The 21,673-nt window shown below is 36.1% G+C and overlaps 2 protein-coding genes across 4 annotated transcripts in view; one reads left to right on the forward strand and one right to left on the reverse strand.

Moving 5' to 3' along the window:
- Nucleotides 1–21,388, reverse strand: part of LOC135204326 (zinc finger MYND domain-containing protein 11-like) — a 33,464-nt gene extending 12,076 nt beyond the window's left edge. The window contains exons 1-6 of one of the 3 annotated variants that reach the window (XM_064234508.1): nucleotides 21,283–21,388; nucleotides 8,512–8,971; nucleotides 4,542–4,694; nucleotides 3,463–3,587; nucleotides 2,826–2,981; nucleotides 2,522–2,614 (exon numbers count right to left, since the gene is read on the reverse strand). In XM_064234508.1, coding sequence (XP_064090578.1) covers nucleotides 2,522–2,614; nucleotides 2,826–2,981; nucleotides 3,463–3,587; nucleotides 4,542–4,694; nucleotides 8,512–8,722 — 738 coding nt within the window. In that variant the 5' untranslated portion in view covers nucleotides 8,723–8,971; nucleotides 21,283–21,388. The remainder of the gene's footprint in view (nucleotides 1–2,521; nucleotides 2,615–2,825; nucleotides 2,982–3,462; nucleotides 3,588–4,541; nucleotides 4,695–8,511; nucleotides 8,972–21,282) is intronic. The other 2 variants (XM_064234510.1, XM_064234509.1) reach the window with 2 other exon arrangements.
- On the forward strand, nucleotides 13,557–19,379 carry LOC135203815 (uncharacterized). Its single transcript, XM_064233786.1, has 4 exons — nucleotides 13,557–15,588; nucleotides 15,738–15,914; nucleotides 16,785–16,961; nucleotides 18,204–19,379. The coding sequence occupies exons 1-4, from the start codon at nucleotides 14,008–14,010 to the stop codon at nucleotides 18,408–18,410; spliced, it is 2,142 nt and encodes a 713-aa protein (XP_064089856.1). The 5' UTR covers nucleotides 13,557–14,007; the 3' UTR covers nucleotides 18,411–19,379.
- Nucleotides 21,389–21,673: the final 285 nt, after the last annotated feature.

A 21,673-nucleotide genomic window follows, 5' to 3' on the forward strand; every position in this document is an offset into this window, starting at 1 on the left:
CACCTGGCTTACCTGCCAACTTCGAAGGAGGGCAGGAAAAAACCGTCTTGCCCGCTTCTTTTTTAGAGAGGAGCCAGTTCTCCAAGCTCTTGATGGCTTTCTTCATCGAAAGGGTCGGATTCATTTTCACGAACGAAGAGGACTTGGAAAGCTTAGTGCTTGAAAGCAGTGATCCCGGCGAAGGAGGATCTGCAGGACGAAGAGAGTCACCGAACTCTTGAAGAAGCAGGGCTGCCAGTCTCTTGTAATCGAGACGACCGCATCTACAGGAAGTTCCTCCTCAGATACCTCTTCAAAGGTAGCATTAGGAGAAGAATGCCTCTTCGGAGAAGGAGTCCTAGAAGGAGAAGCGCTCTTTTCCTTTGAAGGAAGTTTGGTAGAGGCAGGAGGTTCTTGCTGCTTGAGAGGGGAAGAGCTCGCATCTTTACAGGTAACTCTATAAGGAGTAGGGCGAGAATCCCGTAACAGGCTCTTTTCAGGCTCTTGGCGCCTGTGAGGAGAGGCGCTAGCGTTCCATCGGTAGCGTCTATCAGGCGCTACACGCCTTGGGGTAGAAAAACGTCTGCTCTCATCCTGGCTCCTGCCAGGAGAGGGGTTTACTTCCTTCCGAATGTTCTCGTAAGAAGGCAAACTCGTAACTCCTAAGGAAAGCCTAACAGGAGTAGAGCGTAGAGAACCCATCCTGCTCTTTTCAGGCTCCTGGCGTCTGCGAGGAGAGGCGCTAGCGTCCCGTTCTGGGCGTCTGGAAGGAGTAAAACGCCTGTTTGAAGAATACCTTCTAACATCACGATGGCGCCTGCTAGGAGAGGCGCTAAAATCTCTCCGAGAACGTCTGGGGGGCAAGACTTCTTCTCTCTCTCTGCGTCCCCGTGAATAACGGAGATTATCTTGTTCCTTAAGATAGCAAGGAGAGGCGCTTGTATCTCTCAGACAACGCCTATAAGGAGAAGAACATTCTTTACTCCTAAGAAAGGATCGACTATCCTTGTCAGGAGAGGGGCTTGCACCCTTATTCGGGCGTTTAGACGAATGTGGGATCCTACTAGAAGAAGCTCTTCTGGTCGGAGTAGTAGATCGTTCCTGAAAGGGAGAGGCATATCGTAACGGCCTTGTTGGGGAGTAGCGCCTTCCAGGAGAGAGGCGCCTACCAGAGTCCGAACGCCGACTTGACGACCGTCTCTTAAGAGAGCTCTTTACTGGAAGAGAGACGTCCTTCCTGCGAGAAGGCTCCTTAGACAGCGAGCCTACTAACGAGGATAGCTGCTCCTGCAGTCCTACCAAGAACTTCTTTGTAGAAGTACGAATTCCTTCCGGAGAAGAAACAGGAGACTTCATCGCTCTCTTCTTCTGAGCGGGAGAATACTCCGGAAAAGGCTCTGGACTGGAGTCTAATGCGTCTCCTGCAGGCGCCTTCCAGGCTCTCTTCAGAGGGCGCGACTTAGACGCGGAGCTCCATCCGCGTCTTGGAGAAGTAGAATCCGAGTCGGACAAACACTTCCTAAGGACGCTTTGTCTATAGCTGTCCAAGGCAGCCTGGGACGAGCCTACAGGGCCTGCCGAAGGGACGCCTGACCGTTGGGAATACTCTACATCCCCCTTGCGGCTTTCGACATTCCTCCTCCCTTGGTCATGGGAGTCTGAAAGAGGTCTAGGCCTAGGAGCAATGCGGAGTCGGTCAGACGCCCCCTCCACTACACTGGGGACACTGTACACTTCACTGCACACTTCACTCTTACCTTCCATTTCTCGTAATTGCCTTTGCAATTTACGGATCGACGCTTCCATTGCAGCTTTCTCCGATCGAGACGAATCTACGATTTCGCTGCGGGGGGAAGGAGCTGAACTTGCGTTAGCAGAAGGAGAAATTACATTAGAAATAGAAAGATTGTCCTGATCCAAAGAGCAGGACCTACTTGAACTTTTAGCAGCTTTCCTAATTCTATCTTTCTCCAACTTATTTACATACGCAGTCAAACTCTTCCATTGAACTTCAGTCAAACTCAAACATTCGTCACATGTGTTACTAACTGAGCATTCATTCCCCCTACATTTAACACAAATAGTGTGAGGGTCCACCGCCGCTTTCGGCAGTCTCACCTTACATCCTTCTTTCACACAAACCCTAAAACGAGTTTCAGGCACAACATCAGCCATAATGAAGAATCCTAAGCAAATCCAAATAACGGTCCAAATCAGCGTATACCAAAGCCAAAGAAAGAATACTTCACCAAACAATCCTTAGCAAAGCAAGCAGAATTCCGTGCAGGAGGAACTAACAACGATGTTGTCAGCACCGGCGACAGAAAAAATCTGGTCTGAAAACGGGAATTGGTTCCTATTCCCGCCACCCAGCGGCGGGAGAGGGTGATCACCTGACCTACCTGTAGCGTGTGCCGCGAGTTTTGAATTCTGTCGGGACGTCAGAGACATAAGCTAAGTATATATCTGCCGGGGAAGTTGCATGTACAAAAACTATTTTTAATCTGAATAGCTTCATAAAAAAACAGGATATTGTACTTACTCTCTCCCTTAAACGACCAACAGTAAAGGCTAAAAGCATATTTAAATCTTCTCTATTTATACGGCTTTTAACGCTTCGCTGATACAATCTTTTCTGTAAGGAGTACACAAACATCATTAGATATAACCTTATTCTGTCAATTTCCCCCCCAAAATATCTGCAAGCGCCGTTTCAAAGCTTTTTAATTTATTAGGAACAAATGATAAACAATAAGAGGAACTTCTAAGAATGAAATTGACCTACGTTCATGTGTAAGATCAAAATAATAATTTTTTAAATGCAAAAATATGTCTCAAGAACTTACCTTGCAAATAACACAAACAAAAGCTTCATTGTCATACGGATGGTCCTCAACATTAATACAATTCTCATGATAAACACGGTAGCATTTAGAACAGCAGACCACCTCCCCACCTTTGTGGCATTCAAAACAATACCAGTCATGTCTGTCAGGCTCATCCTAAAACAAAAGCTACAATCACAACCCATTTTGACAAAATTCTCTGCTAAAATAGACCATTCTTGTTGAACGCCAATATGCTATTGCTATTGCAATTTAAATAAAATGTGTATTCTTGCATTATGAGTATTCATACTGAAAAGAATATAAAAGTAATTTTAGAAAAATATAAAACTAAAAGTCAGGATAGGGATGGGTAAAAGTAGCAAGCATTTTAAAGACAAATTCAGGACAAAGAATGTAACACTACATTCCAATATCAATTTAGCTCTCAAACCATATACGTACTATGCCATTTTACTGTTACTACAGAAAAACACATGTAGACTGCTAAAACTTTTGTAAAGGAAAATTTAGAACTGTTTCTGTGCAGGAAATCTTTGATGTTATCTTACTGATGCTGAAGTACCTAACTAAAAATAAAAGTTAAAAATTTTTTTTAATCTAATAACATAAAGATACAGAAAAATTCCAAACTTACGGGAGGTGTTGGCAATCTGAACCCTTCCTGCTCTATGCCAACCTTTGAGCCCTTTTGACCAACCTTTCGTGTGACAGCAATAAGGTTGTCAGATGCACATTCTTCTAGATGCTTTTCAACTTCATCTGGGGAAAAAAAAAACATTAATTAAACATCACATAAATTATTTACAAAAATGATATCCACCGGCCATAATATATTTTCCTCTTTATAAGGGCTGTAAATAATCCAGGTCATTCACAAAAGATTAATGCTTTGAAATTTGAAACTATGAAAGAGTAACAAAGTTTGTGCCCCATGATGTTCAAGACATCATGTCTTATCCAAATCAACAACACAGTGTTACAGCATACCTCAATAGTAAACACGTGAAAAATATGGCAAACCTTCAGTCAATATTCGATTCCTAATGAAGAAAATGTATCCATTCAGAGCACTCAGCCTGACCTTTTTTTTATTTTATCTGCTTGAATGCTGCCTGTACCTTGTGCATTTTTGTCCCTATACCACTGAATCCATGTATGCAATTTAGTTCAAGCAATCATCTTACTTCCCTAATGGTTGTGGTGGGGAGGAGGGAGGGGGAAGAGGGAGCTCATACAATATGTACTGCAGAAACTGGTAGAGGTTTTGACAGAACAAAAACATTTTTCATGAGTGTCATAGCACAAAGACCCTGGCACAGGCCATCAGATGACAACTGAAGAAAAACTGGTTGGTAACAGCAGGTGAGGGGTAAGAGGTATTCTTTCACTCACCCAACACTACCACTAATCAGCTACCTTGTTAAGAAGTTCAATGACTGCCTCTACCTTGCACTAAAGGATATTCCTACATAAAAGGCCCCAGTTTGTATTTCCATAACAACACATTCATTTTAACACCTAATGATTTCCCTATCAAAGCAGTCAGTAGGGTAGGACCAATAATATTCTACTTGCAATCTATGGATCTACAGATGAAAAGAGCAAAACAACAAATATAATAAAGTATTGGTTTTATAATGCACATACTTAACCTATAAACATGAGCACACACAACTATAAAGTTACATACTAATTTTGTTCATAAAATCTTACCTGATTCCATGTTATGCATCCGACTCATGTAACGCCTGATCCTGTCAAAGGACGGGAGCTGCTTATGGTTACGTATTGTTGTGATGGCATCCCAGAGGTGTTGGCAACGTAATGGGTCAGAGATTCTACGAACAGCAGCTTGCATGTTGCCTCCTGAGAAAAATGATTCAGTTTTAAGAAATATTTCCTCAAAACATAAAAAAAAAAATAAATAAAGAAATATCACACATCAAAATACAACAAACCTCTCAATACTATACTGCAGCAGTTTTCATTTCCACATTACCATTATTGCGCTCCATTATAATATCCAAAGCAAAAACACACCTACGTATATGTTTCCAAACAAAACCCCCAATGTATTACAAAAGTAACAAATTTTTAGAGTAATATTAAACTCTGATCTTTTGAGAGAGAGAGAGAGAGAGAGAGAGAGAGAGAGAGAGAGAGAGAGAGAGAGAGAGAGAGAGAGAGAGAGAGAAACATCATTGATAAAACTGTTTCCAAACTAAAGCCCCAATGTATATTACAAACATAACACATTTTTAAAATACAACATAACTTCATGATATTAAATCTCTGATCCTGAGAGAGAGAGAGACGAGAGCGAGAGAGAGAGAGAGAGAGAGAGAGAGAGAGACCTGAGAGAGAGAGAGAGAGAAGAGAGAGAGAGAGAGAGAGAGAGCCAACATTTGATAAAACTGTCTTATAGGAATAATGCCCATTGTTAATTTCCTTGATCTCAATAATGCAATAACTAAAGCAATATCAGAGAGAACTGATATCAATTGCATCATCAGTATGAAATATAACTTGACAAAGTCCAATTGTTTTGGAAAAAAGTAAAACAACTACAAGTACGTACACCATGAATTAAGTGATGGCCTTTGGCTACACAATACCTACAATGAATTGCTGTGAATTTCCATATTTCTCATCTTTAAAAACTGATAAGACCCATTTCTGTAATAAATATCTTTTATAAACTTGTACCACAATATGAAGTGGAGACATACTACTGGAAATGGAGATCAAATGTTTAAAAACAAATTCTTTTTCACACACATCAATTATTCCTTATAGCACATTTATCTGTCAAATTAGCAACAAATGGCCACAAAAGTCTAACCATGGGAGGATGACAAGCAAAGACTGAGAAGGGAATAAGATGCAGAGGTGTCCCCCAAATGTAAATCCCAGTTGACGAAGGTACAAGCTGTCTCACTGTTACCACCAGGCCAATAAAGTAAGGATTAAAATGTATTTGTGTTCAAAGGTTTAAAGGTAAAAGGAATGAATGTAATTTGGCACCTCCACTAGTAAAATAGTTTAACCAGAACACTGAGCTGATTACGAGCTCTCATAGGGCTGGCCGTTGGCACCCTTAATTAAGTCCCAGCCATCAAAGTTGAGTTGACCTCAAGATTTTCACCAGCCCTCAACAAGGAAAAAGAAAATTGTATTCATCATTTTATGCTTCCTGGTAAGTACTATGGAAAGGAATAACCTAGACATATCTTATCCAAGAGTCCTTGTTCTTTGAATGAAACATTCTGCACTGACCAAGCAAAGCGATTCCCTTTTACTTTTGCAATGGGAAAATTACTATGAGTGTTTAACCAGATCATTTACTATATAATATTCTTTACTTCTGTAGGGTTGACCTGAAGAATTTGTTAATTGACAATATTATTCAGTAATTCAAATTATTCAAAACCTTAATGATTGGATAGACTGAAAATGTCAAGATTTTGACAAAGTTTCTTATATGGCTTTTTTTTTTCTAATCAAATTAAGGTTTAAATACATATCATATGAAAGTTCCTTGTCCAATATACTAACACTTGAAGTCACCAGTATGTATAGTTTCTGAGCTAACGATAAGCACCTGATCCAGGATTACCTAAGCTGACGAAAGTATCGTAAACGGGTTTTTATCTGGCCCGAGTGATGAAATAAGAAGACACCGGGAAAGGATTGTATAAAGAAATTTTGCTATACATGTCTCTTAAAAAAACCAGGTCAAGAGGTGCAAAAGCTTTTAGTAGGAGATGATCTTTCTTACAACCTTAATATCGGTTTAATTATTCCAACAGCTATTCAGCAGCAACCGTAGCCTTGTGTAATAAGTAAAAGTTAAAGGGTATGTAATTTGTAAATAACATTTGATCATTTAATGACAAACTTTTTCATGAAGTACCCAGGTTTGTTTCCTCTCAATATTCTGGCCATAAAAAGGAGAAAAGCAAAATGTTTCAGTGCATCAAAGTTACATTCTTTCACAGCTTTTACAAACAGAAAAGTTTTACCAACATCTTATTCAGTTCTAGTACTTTGTTTCACATATATATTTGAAATAAAAATCTCCCTTCAAAAGTTACAGTGGGAAGATTCCCCTTTCAACATTTAATTATGTGCAGAAGACTTTCATTACATTCTCAAAACCTATTTCTGTCAACTTTGAAATGAAGACTTTCTAAACAAAACTTTCCGGACTCTTTTACATTTGCTCTTCTAGTAAAAATGGTAAAACATGGAGACAATGAGTGCTGGGAAAAAAAAAGAAGAGTCCCCTTAAGCTACAAAGAAATGTGAGTTACCAAAAAGGTACAAAAAACTGCAATGCACTGTATTTTAATTCCAAGACAGTGAGTTAGTGACTACTGAACACTATTACAGTGTTATTAATTCAGTGATAGTGAGTTATCTACTTCACAATAATAACACAGTTGGTTTTCAAATAACAGACACTGAGTGACAAACTACTCCACACAAAGGTATCCATATATGGCTCACAAGCTGAGTTACCTTTCTTTACACCACCCACAAAATGCAATGTTGAAAATAATCATTTCTTCATATGAGAAATATAAATAGTATGAAACCAATTATTTGTTATCACTACTTAAATATATAATACTATGCATATACATACTATACAATGAAACCTGATGTCATAAATAATGAGCTTGAAAATTCACAAATACAAAAACTGATTCTACTTTTCATACATACTCAAAAAATGAAATTAGTATCCAAGTTTTCCATCATACCAATTGCTGTTTATCAGTCTACATACACAAACTCTGAGGATAGTCAATAGTAGTTCAAAGAATTCTGCAAATTTTTCTAAGGCATAATAAACTAAACATTTTTTATGAAAAAACTGATAAAAACTCAAAATCATTTATTCCTAAATCACTATGCTCATATACACAGGTTAAAAGATATCTCAATGATATACCCTCTAAGTTTAAGAGCTTTGGAGCAAAAACCTGAAAAAACAGGCCTATCTATCATCAGTCATAACAGCTATCTAATATCTGGACCAAGTTTAAACACATGAATACTATGTATAAAAATTAAGCATAAAAAAAAGATTATCCATAACAACCTCATTAGTAATGTAGCAATTATTAATCATGCATTGTTAGTATTGCAAATACTGTACTACTAAAAGGAGATTATACTCCTATACATCAAAATTTCTTCAAATATTCAACTATCAACTTAAAAATTATTCATACACCATTATCCAAAACCCAAGAAGAAGCTCAAAGCATTTCTGACCAAGTTTCTAATAGAGTGAATATTACATGTTAACAGTGTAATGCTAAGCTTTACACTCAAAAACATACATGAGATTCATCTTTGTAAGACAATAAAACTGTTGCTAACAAGTGGCATTTCTTTTCAGAGCCATAACAACATTTATTTTCATGTGATCACAACGACTGTGTTCATGTGGTGGTATCATTACTGAGAAAACATTTTATTCTTTCAATGAAAATTCACTACGTACTGTATTCACTTATTCTTAACATGAACATTAGTTTCTCCTAATATTTTCAACAAACAAAAAACTATCAAACATTTACGTAACTATAAGACTTTAGTACACATTTCCATGTACATAATGTATATGGAAAAATGCATGACATGACCAAATCACTACTGTTGATAAGCTTACCTTTTGCAATGTGTTGTGAAAGTTTGGTTCTGACATTTAAAAGATGTTCCATTTTGTACAAATATCTAATACTGTCTATGATATCAAAACCTGTGAATGTGAAATTTTCTGCCTTTGTTTTATCTACGTATTCTTGAGACTTTTCAGGTATGTTCTCTATGTCACAGGATTGGCCACTAATCTCTATCATTGGTGATGCAAATAAAACCATGATGCATTCGTTGGTTCTTTCATTTGGATTTTTTTTTTCTGAGTTTTTACATTAGGCAGACTTTGAAAACACCAAAACTAAACTCAGCATGCAATTTCCCTTGAAGTGCTCTGAATGTAGTGTACAGAAAGGAATGGAGAAGCAAGCGTAAACTAGGGGACGCCCCAAGCAGAATCATGATGCAAATACCAAACCTTGCAGGACAAGCCTAAGGGGGGTGAGTACTTAAGACATGCACACTCAATGAATCTGAAAAGAAACAAAACAAAAACAAACTTTTACAAATGGCTAAAAAATTAATGGTGTTTTGCACGAAATTACATACTACTACTGTTTCACAGTGTTTTGGCAATGAATGAATGAATAAAAGGATGATCAAAAGCTTCTTGACACTCAACAGAGCAAAACTGTCCTATTTTTACTTATTCAAGTAATAGAAAGGCAGGAATGTTGTGATGTTATGTGGCAGTATTAGCTAATATCAAAAGTTGTAAATAAATCTAAGATTTCCTTTATGAAGTTAGCATCTTGTAACTGCTTCCCAACTCCCTTCCCAAATTATGAAGTATATGCTCTCATGGTTATATTTGTAACAACCAAATTCATAAATTATCAACATACCCATGACATCCAAGAACTTACATACAGTACTGTATGTATGTACAAATATTTCCATCAAAACCCTTATTCTGCAACATTCCTTACCTCATACTTTACAATGTGGGACTATGAATGAAAAAATGTCTAATGGTGAAAATAAACACCCTTTAACAGAAACTGTGAGGTGAGCAGATAAAGATGAGAGTAGCCCACTATGCCAAAAAATTCAAATACGATATACTATACTAAAGTATATTTATGAGCAAAGGGAGTGAAAGTAATGTCTGAGTGTACTCACCACCTTGTATTCAATCATTCTCTAGCCATTTTTGTGGGGCCTCATATTGACAATGCACTCCATGCATGCTTAGCAGAAAATGCAAAAGATGGCAAACAGCAGAACAGGTTGTAAGAACTACATATCTGTTCACTTAACAAGTCTTCATCTATCACAAAAAATCACCCTGTACAGCTGCATAAGCAAATATAGTACTAAAATATTGAAATCAATATACTAAATTACACATGCCAATTGCATCCTAAATTTCATTAGTTATTACAAGTCCAATATAATCATAAAATAGCTTTTTAACTGTATGAAATGTGTTCAGAAGCACAAATCAAAGCATTTCAAAGAAAATGGTCCCAGCAGCCATGCTCAGGCAGCTCCCAGTTCCTTGTGGATACACTACCTGTATTAATTCTTATTTGCATCTTGGTGTATGGAAGCTGTGGTACTGTTCTCTACAGGACTTTTCAGTTCTCCTAACATGTGTAGTGGCATGCCACTGACTACATTTCATTTCCAACTTGTGTGTGATTTGCTAATCTTATTTCAAGAGGTTTTTCAGCAAGTTGCCTTTCATATGACAACTGACAAGTTTCTGCAATGGTGTGGCTTTCTGTGCTACAGTTTAATTTTTGCAGCTTCTCCTTGCTTAATGATGCAACATCAGAAAAATCAATTTTTACAGCTACATCAAATGCTTTCTCATGGTTCCTCTGTCCTGGTTTCTCAGGCTTTGCCCAACTTTTTACACACCTGTTAGTAGTCCTCTTCCACCTCTATGAACCCAACAAGTATCATCAAGCCATGCCATGAGGTTTCATCATTCCTCAAGTCTAAATCACTGCCATTCAGATTCATCAAGATCATAGTGGCTTACACTCTACTCACTTGCCCCTAGATGGAGGCGAGTATCCCTTCTCATTTTCAGTGGCCACACTTACAGAGCCCTTGCCTGTGCTCCCCCAACTTTGCTTTCTCATGGGTCCTCTGTCCTCATCAACTGTGCATGCCAGTCCCTTACGATGCTCCTGATTGGCTGTTGATAAGCCAATCACAGGGCTGGAAACCCTCAGTCTCTTGAGAGAGTTCAAGTAGGCAGGATGTATGTTCCACTTCTCCTAAGGGACACATCTTTCAAGAGTATCCCTCAGGAAAGGTGGAACATAGTACATCCTGCCTATGTGAACTTTATCAAGAGACTGAGAGTTTCCAGCCCTGTGATTGGCTTACCAACAGCCAATCAAGAGCGACGTAAGGGACTGGCCTAGACATCAGATGCACAGTTGATGTGAATCTACTATAAGCCTTTCAGGCTCTGCCAGACTAGTGTAAGATCCCTTCGATTAGTGAGACACCTCCAGGTGCTATGAAGCCAAAGAATATCCTAAAGACGTACTATGAGGTTTCTTATATATTTCCAAATCTACCATAATTTTTGCCGAGTATCTACAAAACTTGCTAAGCAACCACCATAGGTCCCGAGGAGAAGGTGTCTGGGGACATACGTACATGGAAAGACTCTAGGGTAGAATGTGGTAAAGGTTGCCTGACATTTCCTGACACCTATTTCTGTAATAAAATTAGTTTTTACACAAATCCATTAACCATAAATACTGGTGCCCTCCCTTCTCCTCTCTCTTCAGATGGCACTGGCACAGAAAATTAAAAATAAATAGCGTATCCTCAAGAATTTGGAAGTTGGTTAATCATGCCCGCTGGAACATTTATCTCTAAAATCTTGCTTCATGCAACTGGATTTGTTCTGTACAGTTAAAGGCCATGTTTATGATTAACAGGTTTGTATATAAACCAATTACAGCTTGTACAGTGAAAAATAACACACCATTTCATTATAAAAAGCTGGCCTTTCACCTATTGAAACCATACAAAATAGAAAAGGTCACTTTAAAAAATTTAAACCAACTCTTTAACTTTATGTCTGTAAGTACTGTACATTGTCCTGCAAGCAACAAACTTCTGTAGGTCCCAACTGTGCAAATGGAATTAACAAAATTAAGTAAAGAAAATGTAAGTTTTTGTTTGTTATAACTAAAATCTATAACATCTTAAACACAAAAGACATGAAGCACTGATTTAACCAACTGACCCAAGTTCACAGATTCCATGCAGTACGCATGATTAAATTAATCTGTATAAATAAAAACCCACCCACAGAAATACTACGGACACACTGTGAAGGAAATCTTTGAGGAAATTACAAAAGTAAAATCTATGGCATCTGCAAGACTGCATGACCAAGGAGGCCAATATTGTAAGCTGCACTTCCTAAATGATGGTTTGCTTATGACAGTGATCGTCTAAGTCACTGAAATACTTCCAGAAGTACAGCAGTCCTAAATCTCTCTGATATTGCAGGCATTGTTACCTTCCTTTAGACAAGGAAGAATGAGCCACTGTGAAACACTCATTATTTACGTTGTTGTTTCTGCACTCATCTACCAAACAGATTACAGGGAATACAATGACATTTAAGTAATAGTACTAGCTTCCTCTGTAAGGGTACATATGAAACCATGATGAACTGGGTAATGTTACATTATTTCTTCCACTGAAACTACTATCATCTATCAATGTAGAAAATATAGAGTATATGACAGTGAGCCGCCAAAAATACTTAGCTTCCTTATGAAAGGGTCCAACAAACTAGTTAAAACTTTTTTGGATGGCGCAAGTTAAAACTTTATTGCATACTGCTCCTCTATACTTGTGCTGCATGAATTAGAATTACTACTACCCAGGGGTTCAAAGACTGCATGACTTTGTGGGTTTTAGACCCTAAGCCCGGAGAATTTTGGGAACTGGCTAGATACAGTAGCTGTATACAATAAAGTGTGGGCAATGCAATAGGTTCTGGAAAGATGCACCTATTAGGGGTGATATCAACTAGAGTATATTACAACACTTTCTGTTCCTTTTGGTTTCAAAATACTATTTGCTAACAAATTCAACTTCTTCATGCTCCAAATTTCACCTCAAGAGCAAATTCATCAGGTGAGCCCTATCAAATTCTAAAAAGGTGACTTGATAGTTCCCAGTAAAAAAAATTACTTATGATAACCATACTGCAACTTTTGACAAATTTATTATAAACACTAATAAGTACAGTACAGAAATCAAATAGTACACTGAAAACTTAGAACATTATACGTACTTGAAATGTCAAAATCATATAAATGAAATGCTATGAATAAACCTTTTAAATATACTACGTACATACGTATATGCATTATTAAGGAAATTATGTTTTCCAGGGATAACATAGTGACAGTACAGTGCCTTATCATTCACATTGAAGCAATATTGAACTTTACTTTAAAATTACACTAACTTTTTACTGGAAAATTCATTACATTAATTAGGCACCCTCTGTCAACAATATTAATTCAAATTACAATTAACAGGAGTTACATCAGAATTCAGATCACAATATGTATTCTTGAATTACATACTGTAACAATGATGCCTAACATAGAAAAAGAAGAGAAACATTTAATGACAATCAAACAATGTAAAAAAACCAAAATAGGTGTGGTAGTCTTTTATCATTAACTGTCAGTGTTTTATTCAATTTGATTTATGAATGTTTGGTCTACTGACCGGACACAGGTCAGTGCTTCATCAACACAAAAATAAATCAAGTGTTTTATTAATGAAAAATAAAAGTCATATTGTAACCCCTGTCATAATGTTATTAGTAACATTTCAAACTTACAGTAAAGAGATTACACATATCCACCGCAATCAGTCATTGATCTTACCCCTATTGTGCAGTGCAGGGGGAAGGATTATGAAATGCTAGCTCATGTGGGTCATTATCATATGCAGTAAAAACTTTCAGACTCCAACAAGTGTGTCAGTACAAAACATTTTGTTTATGGATGAGGACGTCCTTATAATATTGCAGTGGATCAGTGAAGTGGTTAACACTCAAGATAAAGTTCAACTAGAGCACCATGCTCCATACAGCAATCCTGGATGCCAATGGACTACTAATTGTGAATGAGGTTTCGAAGTCATGAAAATTGAGTTATGAACCTAGACTGAGCATCAAGAACCTCTCAAGATAAGAAAAATATTGAAGTATCGTGTCACAGAAATTTTTTCAAAATTTTTATAAATCAACTTTTGAAGCTAACTTCACTGCTGGTATCTGTGAGGGAGTTGAGGAACCAGCTTATGAAGATTATGCAATTGAACAGCATAAAAAAAAAAGATTCCAGTAAACAACTGCAAATATTTAAGTGAAAAATAAAGTCTACTGAGATAAGTTTACATAAATACAGTACATACATGTACTTCCAATACCATTTCCTCACACGTGTCTATAATATCTTTGTTTAAAAGCAAAACATATTCCTATACAAATCAGTCTATCATGGGAAGTCTTTCTTTATGTGCATCAATACATATTTTAATAGGAGGACTAGGCCTATTGTTAAATGTAGCTGCTACGATATTTACCATTAAAAGAGTTAAGCGACCTCTAAATACAACAGTTATCTATAAAATATCTGATACAATATCTGGGGCCATAGGAAGCCTTCTCCTTTTTTGTGATGGCTTTCTTTACTTTGGGAACAGTGAATATACCTATTCTTGCCATAGGTATTTCATAATATACTTCCTTGTACTTTTTCCAATAATTACAAGCAATTTTTCCATTTTGGGTGTAGCTATTGATCATTATCTAACTGCCAAAAATGATACCTTCAGGTCAACATCATGCCAACAAGTTTTCCGCATTCTCTGGACAGCCACCTACTGGTTCACCACTGCAGCATCTATCATAATCCTTTGGGGTAATACAGAAAAAGATGGAAAATTTCTGGGTGAAAATACATTTTACTGGAAAACAAACGAACTGATTCGTCTCAATCGCGGTCTACTTGAAGATCTGTGGGCTCACAACAGTAAGAACGACTGGTCTAGTGATTTTCGAGAAAATGCCATTATAGGTCTTGTGTATGGCATCATAGGAGGCAATATTTCGCACGAGGCACTTAAAAATTTTCACGGGAACCCTCAAAGTGTAGCAGAAAATCAACGACAAATACATAACCTTCACGCTGCCTTAGGAATTCGCAATTCGGATTTCCAAAAAGTCTTTGGGACAAATCTAACGGTAAATTCCCAAAACAGCAAAGAAACTACTAACAATTCCCCTACAATCCTTGAGGAATCTTCAAATTCATTAGAACAGTCAGAAAACCACTCTGAAAGCAACATCTTTCTTAAAAAGGGCAACATTTCTGGTTTATTCAAGCCCTCTCATGGACTAACTATCGACAGACTGCAACAAAATTCAGTGAGCAATCATAACTGGCAAAATCATTCTGAAACCATCTCTCAGAATACTAATAAGGAACAACATCTGGACTTCTCTAACAGTTCATCAGGCACCCATTCCCAAATTAATACTGGATTAGATAAAGATCAATTTCATTCAACTAAAAATTCCACTACAAGCACTCACATGTTGGCAACAACCACACACACAGGAAAGGGAGGTAACGCTAACTCCCTGAACATACGGAATAATGCCAATACAGATCCAAAACCTCTAGATTCTTCTTTTCCAAATGGCAATAAAGGGTCAATTGCAGAACTGCTAGTAATACGTACAGAAGTTCCAAATCCTGATAGTTATGACGTAACCTTAACTCCTCAGGATGTTTCTTTAACTCCGGAAGAAACAACCAGTGTTCCTGAAACATTACCAACAGAGAGTGATATCACTGCAACAAGTCAAGAAACATTCACAGAACCTCCAACAACAATAAAACCTGATAACAACTTCGATACTACTACCAGTACATCACAAACAACTGAAGTAGAAAGCACAACTGAGAACCCAAATACCATCAACTATAAATCTTCTACGCCTTCAAATCACGGTCTAACACAAACAGATGGTTCGTTACATACACTAAAGATAACCTCTGCTTGTAGGCCTCAGGTAAATAAAAATATAATTTCTATTTAAAACTTCAACAACAACAAAAGCAATGAAAGCCAATTTCAGTTAAAAAGTCAGTGCGTGGCTGGCTACAACCATTAAATTTACTACTTATAATACTTTATCATTCAAGTTTTTATTTATTCCAGGTTGGTTTTTTCCCACCATTTATAATGATCATCATCATTTGTGTGCATGGACTGCCATTATTGACTAGTGGATTCTTAAATGCAAGTACAGGCTGCGACAATCAGAGATGCACGAGAGTAAATGACCTGAATTCAAGGCATTCCAACAAGTCCACAATTCAACAGTTAACAAGAAAGGTACTAACACAACATTTTAGAAATTTTCTCATTGCATAGTCAAGATCATTAATATTTCCCATCAGACTTTCATATGAAACATAAAAAAAATTTACCTTTATACAATGTAAACTGTAATTTTCACTTGCACCATATCAACCAAATGATCATAATTTTGAATAAGTGATCTATTTGAGACAGCTATCAACTCATGTCTGTCCTAGATTTAATCAGCTTCTGGTTGACCATGCTATCATATCATGATAATGTTGTTTGAGCAGTCGGCACAATCTTACTTTTTATGACAGCTGGCTGTTTTGTGTATATATTTTGAATTCTCAAATTACGAGAAAGACCATGGAGAAGTTTAAAACGTGTTTGAAGGCTCAGAAGTTCAAGATACCAACATGGCTGAGCCAAAACAGTATTGTTGACTTCAATATTCTGAAACACAACAAACACTGTCCCTGATGATCAAACAGTACCAGAACAGATCAGTGTGGACGAATTACCAATATACTAAGTCATCTCATAAATTTAGTTAAAGCAGCAAAATACCTTTACACTGTAGTACATTGTAAAGCACTGTATGCCCAGTCCCTGCCTTGAGAGCCAGTTGGGTGTTAGCAGACACAAGTTGGAATGGATGTTTATTATCTTTTAGTTTATTTTGAGAACAATATGTAAGTATTATTTAATTTTCTTGTCTTCATTTCTAAAGAACCTCATCACTGTATAGTTGCTCTCAAAGTCAAATCATGCAGGCTAGGAATTATGGTCTAACTTCAACTAAATCATGACGTCAGGTCACAAGTAGAATAAGGAAGCTTGAGAATTTAGCAATGGAAATATTATACCTTGTTTGCTTATTAAACATTATTTACCTTTCAGGCTTTCATAATCCTAACAGTAAACTTCTTATGCTGGACGCCATTTCTATTCGAGAGACTACTTTATGCATGGGAAAGAACACCTGCACTACCGATTATAGTGCCATCATTATTATTCATTTTGGCCCAAATGTACAACATCATTCGAGCTGTATTTTACATATTTGACAATGAAGAGGTAATGTTTGAGAATAATTACATTTTTTAATATTAAAAATTCTCGTAACAAATAAATTAGGAATGTAAACACATAACATGTAAAACAATGCTTCCACAAATTATCAAACAAAATTTCTTCATAATCTATTTATATAGCTTGTGACTAACACTTTACAAAATGTTTTGGCATTTGCATGAAAAAGTACTGAGAACACAATTGTAGTTCAATATATCATAATCTCAAGATGCCAAGCCACAACAATTCAGAAACCTTAAAAACAATAAATAATGTACATCTATCCAAACAAAATTAGAAACTTTTATAACTGCTGACAACTTAAAACTTTACAAGACAACAACGCCTCATAACATAAACTTTACTAACTGGGAACTTAATTATGTGGCTCGATGGCCATTTTGTGATGAAGTGCAACACTTTTCCCGAACCCTAGGCTTATGTTTATTACACAAGGTTTTTAACAAACCACTCTCCTACAAGCTAAAGGTTTTGTGCATTTACAAATACTATAGCTAGTTACATGAATTTTGTCCCCCATTAACAGAGGATATTCTTCACAAGGCAAATACGTATAAGACCCAATACCTTAACACAGTACAGTACAATATACAAAATCATACTACTGTACTAAATTAACTTTATATATATAGTATAAAAATTTTTTTTTACAAATATGACCACATAGGTGAACGTACATAATATGTGGCCAAAAATACAAATACCTACACCTACTTGAAAGCTTGTAAAACATGAACAAAACAATGAAAGTCTTAACAATTACCCTATGGTAGACACGAGATAAGAAAGGTCAGAGATTCCTTAACCCACAGTCAGTAAAGGAATCTTATTCAAAGGAGAAACAAAAGCAAACTACAATCTTATTTGAGACCAAAAATAAAAACAGATTTCTATAGTAACTTCTGCTGGTCGCAATCACTTCTAGTGACAGTACCATAATTTCCCATTAATGCAATGTGATCAATTAATGTACTTATTAAAAAAAAATTTACAGGGCTACTTCATACATTCATATAAAGAATCTGTGACATTTATGTTTTCATTAACCATTCCTACCTAAAACATAATCTACACAGTACTACTTCAAGACTAAGGTTATTGTGATATACTTTACAAATATTTTTAGAACTTACAGAAAAAGAAGACAACCAATTTATAACAACTCTTGCCATTAATGTTCTCTACTTCAAATTTAAAATTCAGAACATAACCGAGTTTTGACAGTTTCAGGTTAATATGCAAGTCAGCCTCTGCCTGCCTTCAAGATGCTGCAAAACTACTGTCCTGCCCATTAGCAATGCACATTCTGAAACAACCTCCTGTGATGAAATATCACAGTCTCGCAATTCTACTCGAAACGGAGGAATGGCCACTAATCCGTCTCCTAGACCAAATGTTAAGTCTATTCCTATGATCAATTTGCGCTATTAAATAAACTGAAAAATGAATTTTTGCTGACTTACCAAAAGGCACCTAAGATCAAGAAAAAACTTGTAATATTTTAAAATGAAAAAGAAAATTACAACAGCCAATCTGTGAAATACTACTGTGTAAGTACGTTTATCTGATTTTCATTAAATACCAAACTGCCCTATATAGTTTTTCATTAACCTAACTAAATGTAATATAGATGTGCATAACAAAGAAAAGAGGGTTCTATAATCTAGTAGGTAAACCTACTTGCCTTAAAAATTCAAGGAAACGGTTACATTGTAAGCCTTCCATGGGCGATGAAATGCCAACTTCGTAACTTGAACAAACCAATCTAATTCAAATTATAATTCAAATATAAAAATAACACAAATGATTGCCCATTAACAAATACCTTAGAATAACTCTTATTTCAGGAAAAGTGAAAACAGAGCATATTCCTAGTATAGTTAAAGTCATAAGTTTACATATGAATTTTCCAACTAATTTACTACAATTTAAAATATTCTTCAGCACTTTTGTTTCCAAATAAGGTATATACAGCCTACAATTTTTTTTCATTACATACATAAAATAACTTCAGCATTAATTCACTTAGTATTACAATATACAATCAATATCACCGCAATAGCTTTGGATGCTATAATGCTTCAAGACTATTGTACACCTCTACATGCTAATTTCCAGTATATTTTTGGATTTCACTACATACCCTAATAATCATCCGTGTTATGTATGTACCAATGAATGAACTCTCCTACAAAATTTAAGATGAATTTGACAAAGAGTTACAGAATGTTTTGGGAAGGGACTGTAGAGAGCAGAAAGTGTTTACTATCCATTTAATCAAAATGGTACTTTGACAAACTGTTCATAATATAGTGCTTTGTCAAATGTGTTAGTTAAGGGGTTTATTCTTGACTTACAAGGTGCTGCTAAGCATCGTCAACCTATGAATTCGAACGTCCTTTATCCCCTTCTCATCATCCCTCCCTACCTCCCTCACTCTCCCATCCCCTCCTCATCCCTCCCTCAACCAACTTTCCTGGCCTTCCCATCCCTACCTTTCCACACTTTCCTGTCTACGTATTATATTATACTGAGTAATACTGAATGTTATATGTAAGTTTTTGTAGATTATGTGCTCATTTAATCATTATTATTGTATTTTCACAAGTTATACAAATGGGACTAGGCTAAAGAGCCTATGACCGCCATATTCACCAAGTATAATGTACCTACTATCACGATCTCAACTTAAATCCTTTACTCCTCATATCGACGTGATGACTATGAGCAGGTAGGATAAGGTAACCAAAATTAAATCACATAGTTTAACATACAACCCAGTACCTATATAATAACACTACTATATAGAGTGGTTAAGGAATTATGAAATCGGTCTCTCTCTAACACATTCAGAGTAAACCACCACTATTCGCATTATCACAATTCGCGGACCCATCGATTCTCGGGTTTCTCTTTAGGACATATATAGACGTTATTTGTGGAATAATCACCTATTCGCAGCACTTATCACTGAGAAATATTCACAAATTACTGTATTTTCATATCATTTTCATAACTAAATGCAGTTATGATAAAAATATTTAAAAACTCAGGTATAAGCATATTTAGAGGGTAAAATTAAATCAAAACTAAAAAAATCCAGCTAAGAGGGAATATAAATAATAAAAACATGAAGAAAAAAATGGTAAATATCATAAACATGAACAAAAGACATAAACAAAGGGCAGTTGATATTCCTGTTGGTGACTGGTGGAGCCAGGCCATAGTAGTATTCTTCGGCTTTACCTTTACCTAGGAGTAATATTCATATATTTATCTAAGTCAATTGACTCAATTTATCTATAGTACAAATATATGAACATATTAACACATACTACTACTAGACATCTCTACATCAAAGCAGTGTAGGTTTGATTCCTGGTCAAGATAGACATGCTCAATATAGGTCTATAGGCTAATTCCCTGTAAATACAATCCTTAGCTTTCACAATGCTAGGTCTTAAAACCCAAGCTACTTAGGCCTATACAGTTTAACACAGTGAGGCACTAGTTAGCCTAATAGAATACAAACAGGTCAGTCAGTTGAGATAGGCCTAGTTTAACATAACACAAGATATGCTACTTTGTTCACTGAGAACTTTAATGTTATTATTTATTACATTACTTCAAATTAGGCCTATATATATTGGTAACAAGCTTAACCTTCAAAGTCCATTGCAAAATATAACCTTTCTTATACGTCATGCTATTCCAGCCTACGATAGGATACCTAGGTAGGCATAATATAACGAAATCTTTACGTTTTAGGCTTAGGCTTAACTCTTTTGCACAAGAAAAAACAAAGGAAAGTAGCTTCGATAAATAAAACCTTAGGTGGGATTGCTCCTATTTTAAAGTTAGAATAGTAGTATGTAGTACTAATACTCCATTTTGATTACCTTAGTTACCTTAGATGGAGAAGGCCTATTAGGTATCTAGAAGGCACTGGAGAATCGAAACCCTTTTATACCTAGGCCTATTCTCCCATCGACAAAAAAATCACTTGGTTAAAATTTACGACAAGGAAGACCTTGGGCTCCAAATGTCCACTCATTTCATTTTTAATCAATAAATCCTACACGAACATAGCATTAAAATAAAACGAGACAAATAAACAATTAAACAAGACCAAAAAAAATCATTTGGTTAAAATTTACGACAAGAGAGACCTTGGGTTCAGATTGTTCATCGTCAGCCTCGTTTTTAACAGGTAAATTCCACGCGAACAAAAGAAAATTCCACGCGAAACTCATTGGCGTTAAATTGTTCAATTATTTAACAATCAATCAAAATAAAACCTTACTTGACATGACTGGTAGCAGAGGGTTTTATTGCAATCCCATCGTCCGACACCAACCTTCACTGACACTTGTAAACAATTGCATTTACTAACAAAATTCTGTTTTATAAAATTACCTCTTATCAAAATCAATTTTCATGTTTGTCATACATGTTCGCATTTAACATGACGAAATTCGCGTTCGAATCGTAATTTTATGCGCAAAATATCACATGTTATTCTGAAATGCAAATACAATGCGAGGGCGCTAGATTTAATTGACTTTTCCGTAATTACTCTAAGAGGCTTTAATGTTTTATTTTCTTTGCTCCGTTGGTATTGGTCTCACATAATGAGTCAAATATACACTCTAACCGCGGTATTTCGAACTATTAATAACATGAGTACTTAATAC

Source organism: Macrobrachium nipponense, chromosome 44 (assembly GCF_015104395.2).
Source record: "Macrobrachium nipponense isolate FS-2020 chromosome 44, ASM1510439v2, whole genome shotgun sequence".
In the NCBI taxonomy this organism is placed as follows: domain Eukaryota; kingdom Metazoa; phylum Arthropoda; class Malacostraca; order Decapoda; family Palaemonidae; genus Macrobrachium; species Macrobrachium nipponense.